This window comes from Hypanus sabinus, chromosome 3 (assembly GCF_030144855.1).
Source record: "Hypanus sabinus isolate sHypSab1 chromosome 3, sHypSab1.hap1, whole genome shotgun sequence".
NCBI classification, from domain to species: domain Eukaryota; kingdom Metazoa; phylum Chordata; class Chondrichthyes; order Myliobatiformes; family Dasyatidae; genus Hypanus; species Hypanus sabinus.
Genome location: NC_082708.1, coordinates 126,811,810 through 126,834,690, shown reverse-complemented (window position 1 = coordinate 126,834,690; position 22,881 = coordinate 126,811,810). Strand labels below are relative to the sequence as shown.

The 22,881-nt window shown below is 42.5% G+C and overlaps 1 protein-coding gene across 2 annotated transcripts in view; it reads left to right on the top strand.

Moving 5' to 3' along the window:
• The window catches only part of ankrd50 (ankyrin repeat domain 50), a 100,667-nt gene that overhangs the window by 38,113 nt on the left and 39,673 nt on the right, over positions 1-22,881 (top strand). For both annotated transcript variants that reach the window (XM_059965099.1, XM_059965098.1), the window contains exon 2: positions 3,329-3,558. In XM_059965099.1, coding sequence (XP_059821082.1) covers positions 3,329-3,558 — 230 coding nt within the window. The remainder of the gene's footprint in view (positions 1-3,328; positions 3,559-22,881) is intronic.

The following is a 22,881-nucleotide window of genomic DNA, read 5'->3' as shown; positions in this document are numbered from 1 at the left end:
AATACACTTGCCAACACACATCTATAGAAGCCTGCCAAGGTTTTTTTTATGGCATGCCAAATCTCCGCAGACTCCTAAGAAAGTAGAGGCAGTGTCGTGCTTTCTTTGCAATTATATTTATACGATGGTCCCAGGACAAGTCCTCTGAGATAGTGACACCCAGGAATTTGAAGTTACTAACCCTTTCTACCTCAGCTCCTCTGGTGATTACTGGCTCATGGACCTCAGGATTTCCTCTCCTGAGGTCTACAATCAGTTCCTTGGTTTAGCTGATATTGAGAGACAGGTTGTTATTATGACATCACTTGGCCAAATTTTCAGTTTCCCCTCTGCGTGCAGATTCGTTACCACCTATGAAACAGCTCTCTTCAGTCTTTGCTTCTACTGCAATGATTCTTATCACCTGCATGTAATCATCTCCTTAAAGCACATCATTGCCCTCCACTGCCTGTGCCTGCAATTCTACTTCTTGTTAGCCCCATTCCACTGTCAACCACAAATGTAGATCGACATCCACAAATTAACTAATGACATTCACTTCTATCTCCACTTGCCGCCAAACTCAGTTTCTAGGTCTGAAATGGTATCACCTCTCCATTTCCTAGATCATTAATTCTCCTCTGAAGTTTTATCTCACAGATTTATTTTACGATTTCCTTATTGGTTTCCTAAATTAATGCTACCATAATATTGGCTGTATAAATTCAATTTGATTTGCATCCAACTGTCCATCCACTCATCGTGAGAGTTGTTGACATGAAAAAATTAATTTTTCTGTTGTTGTTGTTCATTAACTCTATTAACATCATGAACCATGTAAATAACTGCAGTGACTTTCAATTCCCCAAATGCATGAAAGTTAAGTTCTTTGCTTTTGTATGTAAATCTTTCTGTGACCCAGTTTATCCTAAATCAACAAATTTGCGAATTCTTCTCTTCTTTCTGCGTTTTCAGGATTCTGGCTCATCAAGCAAAGCATTCGAGAACTTTGGTATTAATACCTGGAATTGTCAAACTAATTACCTCATCCTTTTCTTCATAAGGAACCTTTTAAAGAATCTAGTTTTGATTGAGTATTCAATCATACTTCTTTAAAATTTACATCCAAGGTCTAATATCTGTTACCTCTCTATTTTTATTATTTCACCAACTGCATTTCTTTAAATAATCATAAAGATATATTTCAAAAGTTGTTATTTGTAGAATATCAACCATAAACAATTAAAGTAAACTTAATACTGGAGATGCATCTGAAAGTTAAATGTTATTATGTGGTGGTTGATGAGGATGGTTTATGTTTGACTTGATGACCTAAGAGTAACAAATTTATAGGTTTTTTAAAAATAAATGTTTATTATTTTATGCCTCTGTTTTAACATGTGGGAGGATTGGGTACCATGACTGTCCTGACGAAGGGTCTCGGCCCGAAACGTCGACAGTGCTTCTCCCTATAGATGCTGCCTGGCCTGCTGTGTTCCACCAGCAGTTTGTGTGTGTTATTTTGGTGTTTATTTGGAGACAAAATGACATCTCCATCTCTGAAACAAAAGAAAGAACACTCAGTACATCATCAGGCAGCATGCATGAAGAGAAAATTAAAAAATAAAATCTAAAAGTATGAAATCAAGTGTATTTTAAATTGCAGAAAAAGGGACGGTCGATAGAACAAAGAAAACTGTTTAGGTCACTGGAAGAAACAGTCCATCCGGGTGAATCAACATTTATATCCCTAGTTTATCTGTTTTCACTGCTCAGAATATGGTCTCCCTTCCATTGCAGATTGGGCGAATGCTTTACAGAACATCTCCATTCAGTCCACAAGAGTGACTGTGAGATTCCATTTGCCTGTCACATTAATTCTCCAGCTCACTTCCACTATTTCCTGTCGCCTTTGCCTACCTACATTGTACTAAAATGTCTACAATACACTCAAGGAATAGTTCTTCATCATTCATATGGTCATATTGCAGCCCTCTGGACCCAGTATTGAATTCAACGGTTTCAAATAACCAGACTTTTTTGTCCTTTCAAGGATGTTGCAATGTTTCATTTTCAATTTGTTCCTTTCTTTTTTTGTCTTTAACAGTTTAACAGCAAGAATTTAAAATACACAGGCATCTTGGGTTACATATGACCTGACTTATGGAAATCTGACTTTACACAATTTTTCCCATAGCATTTTCAAATTAGTAATAATAGAAAAAATGTTCAGCCGCGTTCATTAATGACTATATACAGTACATGTTCAATTTGTAAAGTGGTTATTGTTAAGGAAATATTTGATTAAGTGAATTTATTACATTCATAGATAGAATGATGCAATATGGATAGCTATAGGAAAGGAATCAGTCTATTGAGAAATTGGCTTATGAGCTGTTCTCTCAAATGGAACCTTTACATAAACTTGGCATGGGCTGTAATAGTTACCTCAACAAATTTCGCAGACAACGCACATTGATGGCACAGGCATTTAATAACAAATTGAATGACCCTTTTTCTTTTAAAATGGCTTCCTGAATTTCCTCTCCTTAAGGTAGATTGTAGTGGGCCTCCGTTAGTCTCGATAGACCATGCATTTGCACCTTGGAAAGTTTCCAGGGAGCAAGCCTGGGCAAGGTTTGTTTTTTTTATGGAAGACTGACAGTTGCTCAAGCTGCTAGTCTCCCCTCGCCACACCACCAATGTTGTCCAAGGGAAGGGCATTAAAGGTAGATAATCTGTGTGCAACAGCAATATGAAAGTAAAATACTGTAGTTGCTAAATAAAAGCAGAAGAAGCTGAAGTACTTAGTAGGTCCTGTGGCTTCAGGGGGAGGAGGAGGGATAGAAAAGAAGAGCCGATGTTTCAGTTTGTTAAAGCTTCATCCATCAGAACCCAGACAACACATGGATTCATCCATTTTGGTAGATATATGAATTAATTATTTGCCTGACCCATAACATTCAAGTTGAGGTGTCTAATTTTCTTGGGAGAAAATTTACCAATAATGTGAACTTGCTTGAGACTTCTCCATAGGAATTTGAAATTATTTGTAAAGTATGCAAATGCAGAATTTTCACTAATTTGTGAGATACTAATTCTAAATTAAATATACCTATGCATACATAACAGAATTCAAATGTTTGCACTAAGGTAAAGGCACCTACCCAAGATGTGCCATTTTGTCTTTAAACTTAAAATGTAGCTGTGCTATGTTGGAACAACTTTTAAAGGGTAAAAGTTTTTTTATGCTTCAGATGTACTAGTGAAAAATATATAAATGTTTTGATTTTGCACTTAGTGATGGACATCGGCATTGAGTAACATTTCTCATGTCTCCTTATTTCAGGTGTGTACTCTTACCACTTTTGGGAATAAAACCTCCTCAGCAGAATCTCTTTATTGTTGTGGACTCTGTTGATGAAGGCTGTAATTATGCTGAAGGAGAGCAAAAGCCAACAGGCTTGACACGGACTATTGCAGAGCTTCTAGCATCTCATCATGAGTTTTTCCCACCGTGGCTGATGCTTGTCTGCTCTGCCAGAAGACAAAGTAAAATGGTGACAAAAATGTTCACAGGTGAGCTTGTTTTTCTTGCCCATTCCTGCTAATAATATAGACCTCATTAGTGTTGTGTGCCAGTCTGAATTATCTTGAAATAGCCTTAAATGTGTTGTATGATTGTAATATGCCAGTTAGACTTCCCTTTGGATTTACATAGGTTTCCTCCTTCAAGATTCAAGATTGTTTATTGTCGTTCTTCATTACACAAGTGTAAAGAGAAAGAAATTATTGGTGTGTGTATATATACTATCTATTTTAAAATGATAAACACCTTGTTGAACTAGTGTGGTTGGTGGACTTTGTACTTTGAATGTTTCAAGTAGATCACAATTTACTCATGTTTTGAATTTGAGTTGGCGGTGGAAACCATTTATTGGATTACTCTTTGAAAAGTTACAATTTTAAATTCCAGCCCAAGTTGCCTTTCTTGTATTGAACAACACACCTTTATAGGTGAAATAATTTAGAAGACAAAACATTTTGTTGCCCTGTGGCAATGTGTATCAAGCAAGTGGAAGGAATGACACATGAAGTTGTGCTGGAACAGTGTATTTCTACATACAAGAAAAAGAACAATGCATTAGTGTATTTATACTAACAATGAATAAATAAGAAGTGCAATTGGAAGCATAGTTGTAAAAATATAATAATACTTATTACAATTTACTTTGACATGGAATTTTTGGGAAAATGTCAATGTTTCCATTAACGGTCACAAACATTACTCTATATAATTAATAATAATGTTCATGTTTCCACTTGTCCAGGTCAAGAAAATAAAACATTACTGCACAGGAAATAGCCCTTTGGCCCACAATCTTGTGGCAAAACAATTAAATTAGTAATCAAATGTCCAGTTAATGTCATCCTTCTCCTGCACAATAACCATATCCTTGCATTTTCTACACATTCTAGGAGCCTCTTGATCGTCCAGTTATATTTGCCTCTACCTCACCACAGGCTGTGCGTTCCAAGTACCCACCAAAAAACTTGATCTGCATATCTCCTTAGAATTTACTCTCTTTCAGCTTAAATGTGTGCCCTCTTATATTAGACTTTTCACCCTGGGGGAAAAGGTACTGGCTGTCTTCTCTATCTAATGCCTCTAATAATCTTATAAACTATTATCCGATATCCTCTCAGCCTCTACTGCTCCAGAAAACACAAAGCAAGTTTGCTCGCCTTCAGTCTAGGCAGCATCTTGGTAAAACTCTTCTCCACTGTCTCCAACATCCTTCATTTAATGGGCATAACTTAGAGTTTTATAAAGCTGAAACATAACTTGCCACCTCCTGAATTTAGGTCTTCAATAAATAAAAGTAAGGGTGCCATGTGCTTTCTTTCCCATCCTATCAACCTGTGAACCCACCATCAGGGAGCTATGGACTTGGACCCCCAAGTTCATTCTGTACATGAGCACAAGTTGGTTTTCCTAATGCCTTTTTGATATTTTTTTTTCTGATTTCTTTATATTCCTCAAAGGCTCTGTTTGATTTTAGCTTTTAAACCTTTTTTATGTTTTCTTTTACTTCTTGACTAAATTTACCAACTTCCTCGACATTCAGAGTTCCCTTACCTTGCTAGTTTAGTCTTTCCTTCCATACTGTTCTCTACAATGTGCATTTGGTTTTTGAATACCCCTACACATGTCAGATGCAAACTAGGCTAAAAACAACAGTTCCCATTTAACTTTTTAGTTACAGCCTAATACTCATGTAATTTCCTTTGCTCTACAATATTGTTCTACAAGATTCATACATTGCCCACACTTATCCTCATCGATAGTTATCTTAAAATTTAAGGAGTTACATTCACAGTTCCCTAACTGTTTTCCAAGTAAAAGATTAGTCACCCGACCAGTTTCTTTGTCCAACACAGCTCCAGTATGGCACTTCCTCATGTAGGGGGAGGGACTTATTTTTGTGTTTACCCATATAACCAATATAGATTCAGAGGATGAATCTTCTTTTAGAACTGAGTGAAACTGTGCTATTTCCCTGATTAATGGTGCAATTCCCTCCCATCCGCCTGTGTCCCCCAACATTCCTTTCTTACCTATATCTTAATCTTTTCTAGTACAACAAAACCTTGGAACATTAAGCATCCAGCTCTATTTTTCTCTCAGCCAAGTCTCTGTTGTGGCCACAACATCATGGTTCCAGACACTAATCCATGCTCTTAAGTTGATAACCCTTACCCATAACACTCCTACTATTAAAACACTCTTCACTCTCTTTATCCCAATGTGTCTGATTACCTTACTCCTGCCTGTTCCTATTAGTCACGACATCTATACTCATTTCCTCCAGTTTCTGACCTGGTTCTTTGGTTACCACTCCTCTCACCCTCTGTAACAGACAGAACATAGAGTAAAATTAGAAATAGAATTAATAACTATCATGTACTCTGTTTACTTTAGTAACTGTACCAGGCAAAGTGCAAAAATCTACATTTAAATTTATATCATCTTGCAATGAAACTGGTGTCCAATTGTTTGCAATTTTTTTAGTGGTCTCCATATAAAAGAATCTTAAACAGCCCTTTAGGCACAGAAGATGATTCTTGCCCAACTGCAGCACCATAGTTGAATCTTTTTATTGCATCCTTTTTTTTCCCTGTCCTTTGAATGAATTCTGATCAGAATAATTGTGCTTTATAGTATCATATGCTGTCAGTTGATTTATTTCATGGATATATATCTTGCAGGGGTTTACAAGAGTACGTGATTCCTGAAATATGAGTATTTCCTACTTTGAGAGACATTCCCATGATATAGGATTTTCAATAATTTTCCTTTGGGCTAAAGAAATTACTCTCTCATTGTGATTGTTATTAACAAAAGCGTTTGAAATATACTCATGGATACAGAATTTACAATAAATCAAAGGAGGTAATTTCCAGAGTACATGGATATAAAACTTGTATAACTATAAATTAACTTGCAAACACCTTTTGAGTCATGTAATATTGATGTGCTGTATGCTATATGCATTGACCTGATTTTTGGCTTTGGACAATGTGAAATAATGTAATCTTCAGTTTTCAATATCAGAAGCAAGCAGGTTAAGCTTTTGAAGCAAATTAATTTCTTTATCTCAGAGTAATCCGAGTAATCTGGTCATGCAGTTTGCTGCATGCCACACACACGATTGAAAGGTTATTATATGATGGAATGTTTTGAAATCAATAATTTCATTCATTAAGGTCCTAGTGTAAAATTCATATTTGTAAAATTTATATGGATTTACCAGCTTCATCGTTCAACCAAATTTTTTTCTTCTTCAAGGTTTATTGGCGAAAGTTCTAAACAGATTCAGCAGGCTAATTCCGGGATGAGTATGTTGTCAAACTTAGAGAGCTGAAAAATTAGGTTTATATTCTTTGGAGTTTGGAAGAATGAGGGTTGATAATTTTGAAACACATTCGATCTCTAGGAGACAATGACAGGACAGATGTTGAGATGTTTCTAAAAGTTTAGAATTTGAAATGATGGGACAAGCTTACAGGATTAGGGAATGGTCACTTAAAACTGAAGTGTATAACCTTCTCTCAACTGGTGATGACTCAGGACATCTTGCTCTGGATGATTATGGAGGCTAGGTTATTTGGGATTTAAAGAGGAATTAGATCAGAACATTGAGAGTTATGGGGAACTGGCACAACAGCAGAAATGGGGCAGATCGATTCTTATTATATTGAATAGTGGTGTTGGTTTGAGTGGCCACATGGCTTACCTTTGCATTTATTTTGTATTTCCCTCTCCAACTCACTCCTACACAGTGCAAAAATCTGTTGAAATATAACTGAAACCTCTCTTACAGCTCTGCATTCTCAGTATGTCAGAAATACGAATGAAAGGTTGATGATTGGTTTGAGGCCAACAGTGCTGCAAGAAAGCCTGTCACTAGTAAATAAGCCATCTTCACCAACTTTAATTAAAAAAACTGAAAATACTCAAAATCAAATTAAATATATTGCTAAATGTTGTACCAATGACTGCTGGGTACAAGTTTACCAGAAAACCTATTTGTCTTCATGACGCTCTGTACAAGGAGCATATGTAATGGGATCAAAAAGACAACAGGTTAATCTGCAAAAAAAAACACCCAAAGACCAATTGTCATAAACAAATGTCAAAATGTGTGGAATGTGCCTTCAGCTGTATACCAAGGAAATATTGTCACTGTCAGTGGAGCTTCAGATGATGTCTTTCATCTGAAACTGATAAACATTGGATGTTGTCACTGTTGCAGCATTTGCTTGAGTTTCTCAGTCTTTGAGACATGGGTCTGTACTGCAGAATATGTTAGTGCAAAGACTATAACCCTGTACGAGAACAATGATTGTGCCAACTACTGAGATAATAAGCTATTGAGCATCATGGGAAAGTATTTGCCAGACCTGGTTGTAGATCTTGAATGGACACGTTTACATTGGAAAACCTGCAGTCAATATGATCTTAGTTTGACAGCTATAAGAGATTGGCGAGGAGCAAAGAATGTCATTATATTTACTCCTTCATTGATCTCACCAAGGTAGTGAGTGGTCCGAGTAGCAGTTTATTAAAGCTGTTAATGAAGTTTAACTGCCATCCAAAGCTATCAATGTGCTGTAAAGTCAGCTCTGACAAAGAAATATGTTTGAACCCTTTGACATCAAAAGCAGAATCGAACAAAATGTAGTTCTGACATTTGCCACTCCGGTGTTATTGCTGCTATTAAATGCCTTCAACTAAGCCACATAGGGTTTCTTCTTCTGTGTTAAGATTGATAGAAGTTTATTCTCCCTTGCCCACCTGCCCTCCCATTTCAGGAGGACTAGAATATAAAAGCAAGACTGTAAAATTCAGGCTTTATAAGGCATTGGTCAGGCAATATTTCCCCTTTAGGAAACCTTGCTGACTTCAGCTTATTTAATCACGTGCCTCCAAACTGCAAAACCTCATCCTGATAATGGACAATAACATTTTGCCAACCATTGAAGTCAGGCTAATTGGCCTATAATTTCCTGTTCATTACCTCCGTCCCTTCTTAAAAAGTGTAATGACTTCCAGTACTCCAGATCTATTCCTGAATCTAGCGATTATTGAAACATCTTTACAAATACCATCACAATTTCTTCAGCTACCTCCTTCAGAACACTGGGGTGTGGACCATCGGGTTCAGGTGATGCCTCAGCTTTGGACCTTTCAGCTTTCCAAGCACTTCCTCCTTAGTAATAGCAATTATATTTAATTCTATACCCTGACCCTCAAATTTCTGACATACTGTTGGTGTTTTCCATGGTGAAGACTGATGCAAAATATTTGCTGAGTTTTTGTACATGCTTTCTAATTTGTTTTCATAAACCTTTAAGATATAGGAGCAGAATTAGGCTATTTAGCCCACTTAGTCCACTCTGTCATTTGATCATGACTGATTTATTGTCTCTCTCAACCTCATTCTCCTGCTTTTTCCCCTGTAACCTTCGATGCCCTTACTAGTCAAAAATCTATCAACCTGCTTTAAATATGCCCAATTACTTCTCTTCCGTAGCCTTCTGTGGCAATGTATTCCATAGATTTATGATGTCTTTTGCTTCCTTGGTCAGCCACGGTTGCTTCATTCTCCCTTTGGAATGTTTCTTCTTTAGGATGAACCCATCCTGTGCCTTTCAAATTAATCCCAGAAACTCCAGCATTTCTGCTCTGTTGTCATCTCTGCCAGTGGTTCCCTTCCATCAAATTTGGCCAGATCCAGTCTCATGCCTCTGTACTTCCCTTTATTCCATTATAATACTGATACATCTGATTTTAGCTTCTCCATCTCAAACTATAAGGTGAATTCTATCGTATGATCACTTTCTTATAAGTGCTCCTTAAGCTTTATAATCAAATCTTCTTCATTATACAACACCCAGTCCAGAATTGCCTTTCCTCTAGTGGGCTCAACTGCAAGCTGCTCCAAAAAGCCATTTCATAGGCATTCTAAAATTCCTTCTCTTGGGATGCAGCACCAAACTGATTTTCCTGCATTATCTACCTGCATATTTGAATCCCATATGACCATCTTAACATTGCCCTTTTTGCATGCTTTTCTATCTCCATTGTAATTTGTTCCCACATCCTGGCTACTGTTCAGAGGCCAGTACATAACTCCCATCAGACTCTTTTTATCTATGCAGTTTCTTAATTCCAACTACAATGATTCTACGTCATCTGGTCCTGTGTCACTTTTTTTTAAAGATTTGAACAGAGCCACCCCACCCCCTCTACCCACCTGCCTGTGTTTTCGATACAATGTGTACCCTTGGATGTTAAGCACCCAACTGTGATCTTATTTTAGCGACAACTCAGTGATGCACAGAGTCATACCTGGCAATTTCTAACTGCATTACAAGCTCATCTACCTTATTTCATATACTTTGTGCATTCAAGTAAAACACATTCTGCCCATCAATTCATCGCCCTTTTCAATTTTGTTTCTATTTTACTGAAAGTTAAAATCTTATCCCTTTCTAAACTTTTTTTTTAGAATCATGGAGACTTGTTACTTCTCGTGCACTCTCCTTCCCTTTTACTTTAACCTTACTGTTGCAAGCTGTTGAATCCACACCCCTCCCCTCACATTCTAATTAGTTTAAAGCCCTATACATAGCCAAGACCCTGGGCCTAACATGATTCAATTGGAGCCCTTCCCATTGGAACAGCTCACTCCTTCCCCAATACAGGTGTCAATGTCCCACAAATTCAAGTTCACTTCTCCCATCACCAATCTTTGAGACAAGCATTTATTCTCTGATCTTATTCACTCTGTTTCAATTTACATGTGGCTTAGGTAACAATCAAAAGATAACTTTTTGGTTCAATATTTTAATTTAGTCCCTAGCTGTTCAAATTCCCACAGCAGAACCTCTTCCCCTGTTCTTCATACATCGTTGGTACCCACATGAACCATAACAATGCGATCTTTCCCCTCTGACTTCAAATTCCTCTGCAGGTCAGATAAAATGCCCCAAACCCAGGCAGCAGGCAGACAACACAGCCTTTGCAACTCTTGCTGCTTGCAACAGGGAGTGGTGTCTATTGCCTTAACTATCCCCAATTACAGCTATGTTTCTCTTCTCCCTCTTGAGTGGCTTCCTGAACCACAGTGCCATGGTTCGGTTGCTTACCCTTCCTGTCCACTCTCATCCTCACAGGGCGCAACAGTCTCAAATCTATTGAACAGGCTCAACAACTAAGCCTCCTCTAGCAGTGCCTGTAGAATCCCTGTGGTGAACTATGTGCCTGTCGGGACACGCCCCTGCTGACTGCTCCTGTGGCTCCTCCCACAGGCCCCTGTATAAAGGAGACCTGCGGCCTGAAGATCGGCCTCAGTCTCCAGGACCTTGTATGATAGACACTCACTCCTGGTTCCTTCTTCCAGTCAATAAAAGCCGATATCTCGCCTACGTCTCAGAGTGAGTTATTGATGGTGCATCAATTTTATTGACTGGAAGTTTTAAAACATGGAACCCGTTTTGCGTCCGGACCGGTTGGATTTGGACCCTCAAGACCCTGACGCAGCTCTCGCTTTTGAACACTGGCTTGCATGCTTCCAATCGTACTTGGCGGAGCTTCGTGCGACTGAACCCGCCGTTATGCACAGAATCCTACTCTCGAGGGTCTCCTCCAAAGTTTACTCCTTTATCCGGGACCTGCCGACCTACGAAGGGGCACTGGACGCCCTCAAACGACAGTACCTGCGGCCGGTGAACACCGTCTACGCAAGACATCGCTTAGCTACCCGGCAACAGCGGCCTGGCGAATCGTGCGCTGAGTTTCTCCGAGCACTACAGACACTCGTCCGACCTTGCGACTGCAAGACGCTCACGGCAGAACAGCATGCGGAGCTGCTGGTGCGAGACGCCTTTGTGACGGGACTGCGGTCAGTGTACATGCGCCAGCGGCTGCTGGAGAACTCGGATCTTACCTTAAGCTCGGCGATAGAGAAGGCCAACGCTCTAGAAGCTGCGCGGCATAACGCCGACGCTGTCCAGTCGCGCGATTCCCCGCCGGTTTCGTGGACGCCTCAGACCCCGCCACCGCCGGCTCCCGGGAGCGAATTCGCCAACGCCGCCGCCAGTCGCCATTCCACGAGCTCCCCGACCCAGACCACGGCTGTGGCCCGTAAGAAACTCGTGCCTTGTTATTTCTGTGGCCAAAAGAAACATCCTCGACAACGCTGTCCAGCGCGAGAAGCGACCTGCTCCAGCTGCGGAAAGCGGGGCCACTTCGCCAAGGTCTGTAAGTCTCAACCTCGAGCGGAGTGCAGCGCTGCGGGTGAAACGTGGGGGCCGCCATCTTGCATGCCGGGATGTGGGCGGCCATCTTTGTCGACGTCAGCACGCCCCGCCCCCGATCCTCGGATGCTGACCGGGTACCCCGGATGTGAGCGGCCATCTTTGTCGGCGTCAGCATGCCCCGCCCCCGACCCTCCGATGCTGACCGGGTACCCCGACGGCGATCCAACTCTGGCCACTGTGACTCTCGACCAAAGCGCCCCACACCAGCTTGCAAGGTCCATGATGGACATCCAGGTGGAGGGGCATTGGACTGGATGCCTGTTTGACACGGGCAGCACTGGGAGTTTTATTCACCCGGACACAGTGCAACGCTGCGGACTTGCAACGCGGCCGGTCAGTCGGAGGTTCCATTTGGCCTCTGGGTCGCAGTCCGCAGACATCCGGGCGGGTTGTGTAGCGACTTTGGTGGTGCAAGGCACAGTATATCGGGACTTTGAACTGCTGGTCATGCCTAATCTGTGCGCACCTGTGCTATTGGGGCTGGACTTCCAGAGCCATCTCGAAAGTGTGACTATGGTATACGACGGGCCCCTCCCACCACTCACTGTCAAGAATCCTCAGTTTTGTGGGACTTCTTCACATACCCCGCTACTGACCACACACACATCCCATCCAGAACCAGGCCAACAGCTGCGCTACCGACACTTGCAGCCTCTCCACTCTCAAGATCCCTCCCCCACCGCTGTTCGCCAACCTGACCCCCGACTGTAAACCTGTGGCAACCAAAAGCAGGAGGTACAGCGCGGGGGACCGGGCCTTCATTCGGTCGGAGGTGCAGCGGCTGCTCAGGGAGGGGATCATTGAGCCGAGCACAAGCCCTTGGAGGGCCCAGGTGGTTGTTGTTCGGACTGGGCAGAAAAATAGGATGGTGGTGGACTATAGTCAAACCATCAATAGGTTTACGCAGCTTGACGCATACCCCCTACCCCGCATCGCGGATATGGTCAACCAGATTGCTCAGTATAAGGTGTACTCGACAATAGATCTGAAATCCGCTTATCACCAGCTCCCCATCTGCCCAGAGGACCGCCCCTACACCGCCTTCGAGGCGGGCGGCCGGCTCTATCACTTCCTGCGCGTCCCTTTCGGTGTCACGAATGGTGTCTCTGTCTTCCAGAGGGAAATGGACCGGATGGTGGACCAGTACCAACTGCAGGCCACATTTCCCTATCTGGATAACATCACCATCTGTGCTCATGACAGGCCAGATCACGACGCCAACCTCCAACGGTTTCTCCAAGTGGCCGCAGCTCTGAACCTTACTTATAACAGGGACAAGTGTGTTTTTGGTACCACCCGCCTTGCTATACTTGGGTATGTCGTGGAAAACGGGGTTATTGGGCCTGATCCCGAACGTATGCGCCCCCTGTTAGAGCTCCCTCTTCCCACCACTCTCAAGGCCCTCAGACGGTGCCTGGGGTTTTTTTCCTATTACGCCCAATGGGTCCCCCATTACGCAGACAAGGCTCGCCCCCTGGTCAAGTCTACCTCGTTTCCCCTCTCCGCTGAGGCCTGCGCGGCCTTCAACTGCATTAAAGCGGACATTGCCAAAGCTACGATGCATGCAGTGGACGAGACCGCTCCCTTCCAAGTGGAGTGTGATGCCTCCGATTTCGCTCTGGCTGCTACCCTTAATCAGGAAGGCAGACCAGTAGCATTCTTTTCTCGCACCCTCCAAGGCTCTGAAATTCGGCACTCCGCGGTGGAGAAAGAAGCCCAGGCCATAGTGGAGGCTGTTAGGCACTGGAGGCAATATCTTGCTGGCAAAAGATTCACTGTGCTGACCGACCAGCGCTCGGTTGCGTTCCTGTTCAGCAACCAACAGCGGGGCAAGATCAAAAATGATAAGATTTTGCGGTGGAGGATAGAACTCTCCACCTACACCTATGATATCCTGTACCGGCCTGGCAGACTCAATGAGCCCCCTGATGCCCTATCCCGGGGAACATGTGCTAGCACACAGCTCGACCAGCTGTACGCCCTTCATGCACAACTTTGCCATCCGGGGGTCACCCGATTTTACCATTTTGTGAAAGCTCGGAACCTGCCGTACTCCCTGGAGGACATCAGGACGATGACCAGGGACTGCCAAATTTGTGCCGAGTGCAAACCGCACTTCTACTGTCCTGACACGGCACAACTTGTCAAGGCCACCCGCCCTTTTGAACGCCTGAGTGTTGACTTTAAGGGCCCCCTTCCCTCCACTGACCGCAATGTCTATTTTCTCAGTGTTATTGACGAGTTCTCACGGTTCCCCTTTGCCATCCCCTGCCCCGACACCACTGCCACGTCCGTCATAAAAGCCCTGCGCCAGCTCTTCACTCTGTTCGGGTATCCCTGCTATATCCACAGTGATAGAGGGTCCTCCTTTATGAGTGAAGAGCTGCGCCAGTACTTGCTAGCTAGGGGCATTGCTACCAGTCGGACCACGAGTTATAATCCCCGGGGTAATGGCCAGGTAGAGCGGGAGAATGCCACAGTGTGGAAGGCCACACTTTTAGCCCTCAAGTCCAAAGGGTTGCCGGTCTCTCGATGGCAGGAGGTCCTCCCTGAGGCACTGCACTCTATCCGCTCTCTGTTATGTACGTCCACCAATGCCACCCCTCACGAATGCCTATTCTCTTTTCCCAGGAAGTCTGTCACTGGGACCACCCTACCAGCTATGTTTCTCTTCTCCCTCTTGAGTGGCTTCCTGAACCACAGTGCCATGGTTCGGTTGCTTACCCTTCCTGTCCACTCTCATCCTCACAGGGCGCAACAGTCTCAAATCTATTGAACAGGCTCAACAACTAAGCCTCCTCTAGCAGTGCCTGTAGAATCCCCTACCTGCCTCAGTCATTGTCACACCCTCTGGTAATTGGCTGCAGGCTGAATTTGAAGTAGTTAATCTACTGGGTGCAAAGCCCACTGCAAAGTCCCAAAAGGCCCTGCTAACTTTAAATCCCCTGCTTACTTGCTTTAAAACAAGAGACTGCTACAGTATCTGAAGTCTATCAAAAAGTATAGGTTACAGGCTTTAGTAGAATGTACTGTTCCAGTTACAGGTAGTCCCTGAGTTACGAATGTCCGACTTACAGACAACCCGTACTTACGAACCGAGAAAGGAGAACACTGCCATTTTAAGTTGTTGCTGTTGACACTGTGTTGAGTGTTTAACTTTGTATTTGGCTTAAATTTTTCTTAGTAAGATTCACCCTGAACCCCCCCCCCCCCCAGTTCCGGTCGGCTGGTGGCACAGTGAGGTCAACGCCAGGCTCGAGAACACAGGTTCCCAAGTTCGATTTAGTGACAGACCACTCCTGTGCTGGGTTATTGTCGATCCAGTGACTCCTGTACCATCCGTGTCGGGTTGATGTCGAGCTCGCAACTCGACCCCGTAAAAAAAACACTGCCACCTCCAGTTTAAATTCCCACACGGAATATTGTAGGGGATCAAATACCTAAACCCAGCACAGCCCCCACTTGTCCCATTTAACCTGTGTCAGTGCAGAGGAGTTTAGAACCTGGGGAATTCAGTGTGGTGGTCCTTAGGACCCAGCAGAGCTCGGGAGCCAGTGCAGGTTGGGACCCGCCACCTGCAGTGTTTCTGTTCCATTGATGGGAAGTGATCGCGATTGAAAATAAAGTGGAAATAATAAAGTGTTTGTAAAGAGGTGAAACGCCATTGGTCATTGGAAAAGCGTGAGGCTACAGTTGGTCAACGATCGGAACAATTTTAAAGGATAACGGATAAAGTGAGAATAATGGAGCTTGTGAAAGGCCCTGCCCCGATGAAAGCTACAATTATTACTAAGCAATGCAGTAGTTTAATTATTGGAATACATACGTTTCTTAAGTGTTTTATATACATAGAAAGGTAAAACATATACTGGGACAAACGTTTGACTAACTGATGCTAAATAATACCAGATGTGCTTATTCTGACTTAAAGACAGACTCAGGAACGGAACTCGTACGTAACCCGGGGACTGCCTGTATTGGGCTCCTCCACATTTCCCTTCCTTCGGAACTAAGAAAGTGTCCTGACTTTCCTTGGATCCAGCTCACTCAGTTTGTCTGTGCTCTTTTGTAACTTGCCTCTCTCATCTGTAAATTTTTACTGCATATACATGATCTTATACAAATAAACATTCAAATCCTATTACACGTCCTTAAGGACCATCTTATGTCTGATCTTGCATTTAACCTTCATTTAACATCTTCATTTAACCTCACCACCTGTGTTAATATAAAATTTTTCCAACCCTTTAACAAAAAGCAGTGTGTATGTAGGCAGGAGAGATTACAGATGATAGAATCTGGAACAAAAACAATCAAAGGAACTCAGCTAGTCAGGCAGCATCTGTAGAAGCAAGGAGATAATTGACTCTGTTCAGGACTGCGAATGTAAATGGGAGATCACCTGTATGAAGAGTTGAAGTGAGGGAGTCATACGGGAGCTGACTATGATAGTGGATTTAGGTGAAGTAAGGTTAATGAGCAGATGGAGCTAGTGGGGGATAGAAGGGTAAAAATAGTAACAGAGACTGGGAGTTGATTAGTGGAGACAAGATTGTGAAACCTGATAAAGGGAAATGATAACTATATGTTGATTGAAATTCATAAAGTTATCCTTGCACTATATTATCTCATTCTGATATGAAAAGGCCTACCATATTCTGATATTATTTATTTATCTATATCATAATAATTTGTGTTTGTACTTCATTATCATATCAGTTTAGGAGAATTTGGAAATTATTGAAATTACACTGAGATTAAACATCCTTTTCATATATAGCAAGAAACGGAAAATTAAGTGACCCAATAAATTTTAATACTGTACAAAAATAGCCTGAAATGTCTCTTTTTTTCTGTGTTTAATTCAAAGATTTCTGAGAACCACCCCATATGTTAAGGAGCACAAATTTTGAATTATTTGATTTCAGTCCATTCAGTGCAAACTAAATAGGAAGAAATGTGACCATTGAATGTTGCCATATTAATGTTTTGGGTGATGAAAATAAATCATGTCTTTCTTGTGGAGAAAATCTAGAAAATGTTATTATTTGCCCTTTTGAAGTTCAGAGTAAATTTATTATCAAAGTATGTATATGTCACCATATACTATCACAGTAGAAGAAAGAAATAGTATGGAATCCATTAAAAACTACACATACCAAAGACTGACAAACAACCAATGTGCAAAAGGAGATAAACTGTGCAAATACAAAAACATAATAACTAAATAAATAATACAGAAAGCATGAGTTGTAGGGTCCTTGAAAGTGAGTCCATAAGTTGTGCAATTATTTCATTGTTGAGATGAGTGAAGTTATCAATGCAGATTTAGGAGCTTGATGGTTGAAGGTTAATAACTGTTCCTGAATATAGTGGTGTGGGACATAAGGCTCCCATACCACCTTCCTAATAGCAGCAGTAAGAAGAGAGCATGGTCTTGGATGGTGGGGGGGGGGGGGGGGGCCATGGGGGAGTTGATGGTGGATGCTGCTTTCTTGTAGCAGTGCTTTAAGGAAATAAACATTTTATTGTATCATTGTCTTATGAAGTGAATTAAGTTTTTATTTGTCTTTGTGCTTCCTCTATTTTCTATATACTGTTTTTCAATTTTTTTTCTTGCATTACTGTTTGTTTTCAAATCATCTTGTTCTGTGATGGAGCTATCTTTTTACTCTGTATGTTCCATTCATATTCACTGATAGAAGGCTTTCCTGAGTGTAGTTTGAAATTACTGTAGGGAAAAATAGTAAAGAATCTTGGATTATCTCCAGTTTAAAGAAATGTTAATAAAATGGCAGTCATTCAATGTCATAATGGATAATATTTCACTTTAGTTTCTTGTATTTTTCTTAAAGCCAGTTAATGATATTAGAGTTCTGTATAAATTTGAAGAAATGTATATTGGATGTCAACAGGATTTTCAATAGCAAAGAAAAGAAAATCTGCAGATGCCTGAAATCAAAGTGATACACACAAGGCCAGGCAGCATCTATGGAAAAGAGTAAACAGTCGATGTTACAGGGCAAGACCCTTCATCAGGACTGGGAAAAAAAGAGATTAGAAATCAGAGTAAGAAGATGGGAGGAGGAGAGGAAGAGGTACAAGGTAGTAGGTGATAGGTGAAACCTGGAGAGGGGGAGGGGTGAAGTAAGGAGCTAGGAAATTGGTTGTGAAAGAGATGAAGGGCTGGAGAAGGGGGAATCTGATAGAGGATAGAAGGCCATGGAAGAAAGGGAAGGAAGAGGAGCACCAGAGGGAGGTGATGGGTAGGTAAGGAGTTAAGGTGAGAGGGGAAAATCGGAATGGTGTAGGATAAGGAGCGGGGGGAGAAATTACCAGAAGTTCAAGAAATCGATGTTCATGCCATCAGGTTGGAGGCTATCCAGATGGAATATAAGGTGTTGCTCCTCCAACCTGACTGTGGCAAAAACTTTGGTATCATAGCACATGATACCTATCCTTAGCCTTTCTCTCATCTGATTTACACTGAATAATGCTGATCAGCAGAAATTTGAGATAATAAATTTCATGTTTTTTGTTTTGGTTAAGTCTTTCCACTTAAAACTCAACGTAACTGGTGTAAGCTGCAATTTAGATAAAATATGCAACTGGTTATTATCACTTTATTTGAGAGGGATTTCAAAATCACTATACACGTGTGCACAAAATGTATTCTTATAATTATTGGGTTTAGGTATATCCTGGGATATTCATTACATTTTGTTTTGAGTATCAATCTTGGAATGTCTTGAACTTGTAGCATTTGAAAGTTTTAGACTGAGGGACAAACAACCAAATTGTTGCAATTGCTTGGAGAAAAAATGTTTTGTAATAGTGCAAATAATTTTAATATTTTAATAAGGCATCAGAATGGTTTCTAAATATCAGCCTATTGAAATATTAATTCAAAACCATGTCAGAGGCTGACCACTGACTGGAAGAATTGAACTGAATTTAGGCCAATTTGAAAAAACTAAATGGAATTAGTCTTGCTGGTGATAAGCTCGGTGACTTCTGTGCACATGGTCTCTAATTTGTCACTAAATTAGCAATCTCACTTAAGCTTCAGGACAGCTGGTGTAAGTGGAAAGTGACAACATTTGTGCAGTTTAGATTGATTGTCTGAAACAGGTTGATTGGAGCGAGCATCCAACAAAGAAATCAGCTGGTTGAAATAATAATTGATCTGCCATCCAGCACTATCTATTAACAATCATCACTTTCATTTAACCACATCCTTGCAAATAGGATGGAAATCCAAATGGAAAAAGAGTAGACACATCTCCCCCTGTTTATGGCCAAATTCTTTGCCTCATCTGTGATATTGCACATTAGAATAAGAATAGCAATTCGGTCTCTGGAGCCATTTAGTGGCCCCTCCTCGTCTACGCAGTTCCGATCTCGACAGTTAAAACCTTAGGGAGGAGAGGGTTAGCAACCACCTCAGGAGATGGCTGGGGCTGCCAAAGAGCTTGAGCAGTATTGCACTCTGTGGACACCACGACAAACTGCAACTGCCCTTCAAATCCTTGGAGGAAGAATTCAAGGTAACAAGATCCAGAGAAGTGGTACAGTATAGGGCGGGGGTCGGCAACCCGCGGCTCCGGAGCCACATGTGGCTCTTTTACGTTTGTGCTGCGGCTCCCTGTTGCTTTGGGAAATAATTGGTCAGTATTTAATTAAAATGTATTTTATGTTAAGTTTGTTAGTTTTTGAAATGTAATTCTAAATTTGAAGATTATGGTGATCTTGTACAATCTAATTAAGACGTTGTGGCGACCCATTTCCTGACACATCCGAACCGGCTCACAATTAGCCTGCGTTCAGGCTAAGTGAGATAGCCTACGGGGGTTTGTGAGTACGTGTCTTTTGCAGCATCCACGCCCATGGGAGGCGGGTTGAGGGAGGCTTAAAAGCAAGGCTGTTTAGTTCGAATAAAGCTATCTTTGACTGCAGTTTACTGACTGCGTGTAGCACACCGCTACAACGTGTTTTTATCGCTGGCTGTCCAGAGGGAAGGTGCTGAAACGCTTTGTCGCGTGTCTGGAAGAAGTGAAAACTTTCCTGGGCAGCAAAGGGCCCACCTTTCCTGAGCTGGAACAGCCAGAGTGGCTGGAAAAGCTACACTTCATGGTAGACATGACAGCGCACGTGAACACGCTGAACACAGCTCTTCAGGGGTAAGGACGTACAGCCCTGCACATGTTGGAGGATGTTTTGGCATTCGAGCGCAAGTTGACAGTGCTTGCCAGAGGTTTACAGAAAGGCACATTGTCTCACTTCCCCAATTTGAGAGAGTTCAAACAAGGTCACGACATGATAAATTTGGAGTATTTACATTCTGCAATCATCGCAATGCAAACATCGTTTGGGAAACGCTTCTGGGAGTTCAGAGAGGAAAAAAACACATTATCCTTCCCGGTCACTCCCCTAAGCATCGATCCATCCCTACTGAATACGACTGCATTGTCAGGTGTGAGTCAACCTGACCAAGTATGATAAATATTTTAATTGCCTATTATTTTACGTATATTCATATGTTTTCATTATTCAGTGAAATAGTCCTTTTATTTTTCAGGTTGACAGCTGGCTGACGTTATTTTTGGTTTGCTGCTGGCGGCAAATTTAAGTTTGGCGTTTTTCATAAATACAAGAAGGACTCAAATAGACGTTGAGTATTTTACTTAAAAGTAACCTTCAACCCAACGTCTTTTTTTCGGAGTTCAAAATGTCTTTGTTGCATGCAGAAATGTAATTTCGTTTTCTCTGCAAGAGTTCAATTTCATAAATGCAACACATTATAGTTTGTTTATACATAGCATAAAGGCAAAACAAAACGTTGTATGCAGTGTTATTTCATTTTAAATGTCAAACGGGTTTTGCGGCTCCCAGTGTTTTCTTTTCTGTGGGAAACGGGTCCAAGTGGCTCTTTCAGTGGTAAAGGTTGCTGACCCCTGGTATAGGGACTCAAGTGATTTGAAGGTGGCTAGAGCAGGGATCCAAGTGAGGACTGGCAGGAAGTGGAGGGCAGAGGAAGCTGTTCAGGAAGCAAAGACAAGGCTGCGTCACAGGAGGCTGGTGGGTGTGGTCACACGAGGCCAAACTGGGCTAGGATCCTTTCCAATTCCCCAAATGGACACCATCAGAGGGAAGGAAAGGCGTCATCTAGTTCAGGAGGAGGTGAGAGCAGTAGTGAAGGAGACAAGAACCTGCAAGGCGGTGGAAATGAAGCAACAGGGAGCTTGGACAAGATGGGAGAAGCGGTTGAGAGGAAAATGACCTGGGCTGAGCTTTGGAAAGCCGAACCACACCGCATCCAGTTTCTCATCCAGGCAGTGTACGATGTGCTTCCAAGTCCATCAAACCCGCACACATGGGGCAAGGCAGAGTCATCTGCATGCCCACTGTGCTCCAAGTAAGGAACCCTGGAGGACATCCTCAGCGGCTGCACAAGGCCACTTGGTGAGGGACGGTACCGATGGAGGCATGATCAACTTTTGAAGACATTCACAGAAGCCATCAGCGCAGGAGCTGAGTGGGCGAAGTGGTCTCAACTCTCCAAGCAGACCATTGCCTTGGTCAGAACTGGGGAGTAGCCGGTACCCACCAAAAGAACATCTGCAGGCATCCTCTGCAAGGGACTGGCAGCTGTTGGTGGACCTCGAACGGCAGCTGAAGTTCCCAAACCATATCGTAGCCACCACCCCGCGACCAGACATTATCCTTGTGTCTGAGTCTATTAAGCAAGTGGTGCTGCTGGAGCTGACAGTCCCGTTGGAAGATCACTTGGAAGAGGCCTTTAAAAGGAAGCTCTCCAAGTATACAGGACTGGTCAGCAACTGTCAGCAGGCTGGATGGAGGTGTCTCCCGGTGGAAGTTGGATATAGGGGATTCGCAGCCCGTTCCTTAGCCAGAGCCTTTAGCAATTTGGGCATCGAGGGTGAGAGGAAGAGGAGAGTCATCCGCAGTACCTCCAATGCGGCAGGGAGGGCCTCAAGATGGCTGTGGCTCAAAAGAGGGAAGCCATGGAGTCATAAGTAGCTAGCCATCTGGACACAAGCTGGGGTCTGATCAGCCCCGGCTGGATCACGTGGAGGAGGGTGTCTGATGTTGAAAGACCTGAAACACCCGGTGATTCCAGGAACATCACTGAAGATGTGTCCACAGGCGTCAGTAGATGTATGTACACAGTTACGAGTTTTTTTTCTCAGATCTACTTACAAGCTTGCACCTGTTATGTATATTCTTAACCAATGCAGATGTAATTGTTACAGTCTTAAAAATTTTAATTAACTCAATATTTATAATTACTTAACTAAATTTGGATTTCTGCACACCAGGGATCTCCAAACTTTTATATGTCATGGACCCTACCATTAACCGAGGGGGGGTCAGTGGATCTTGGGTTGGGAACCTCTACTCCACACTTTGTAATGCTTTGTTTAAGATTTCTGTTGCTATGTTGTAGATATTTCATTTTTGCAGTTTTCTGCAAAAGCAATAGGTCCTGTGGGTAGAATGTTTTAGTTTTAACTAAAGAAGCAATGCTGTTGTTCAACTTAGGAATGTTGAATCAGCGACTCAGGATGGTGGGATCTGGAGAAGGTTCGAGAGAGCAGGGCATAGAGAGATTTGTAACAAACAGTAGTCTGGTTTGGGGTTTCTTGGCAGGAACTGTGGGGCAGGACAGAAGATAGGATGCCACAGAATGCCTTGGAAGAAGAGTCCCTATTGAAAGAAGTGCTTTGTGCAGATGAATGGCTCGAAGGAGGAAGGGCCAATACTCCTGAGAGAGAGCCGGTTTGTTCGAGATGAGCTTCAAGCGAGCTTCGGACAATGGCGGTTCTTTTACACAGACCATGGGTTCGGCGCTGTGAGTAATGGTTATACCCACCTTAGGAAGAGATGTTACCCCCACATGGGATGCCGATTGCCCCTCTTTTTTTCCTGTTACTGTAGTGTCTAGTTTTCCAGGGGAAATGTAAGAGAAACAGTCTCCTAGATCAAGGAAGT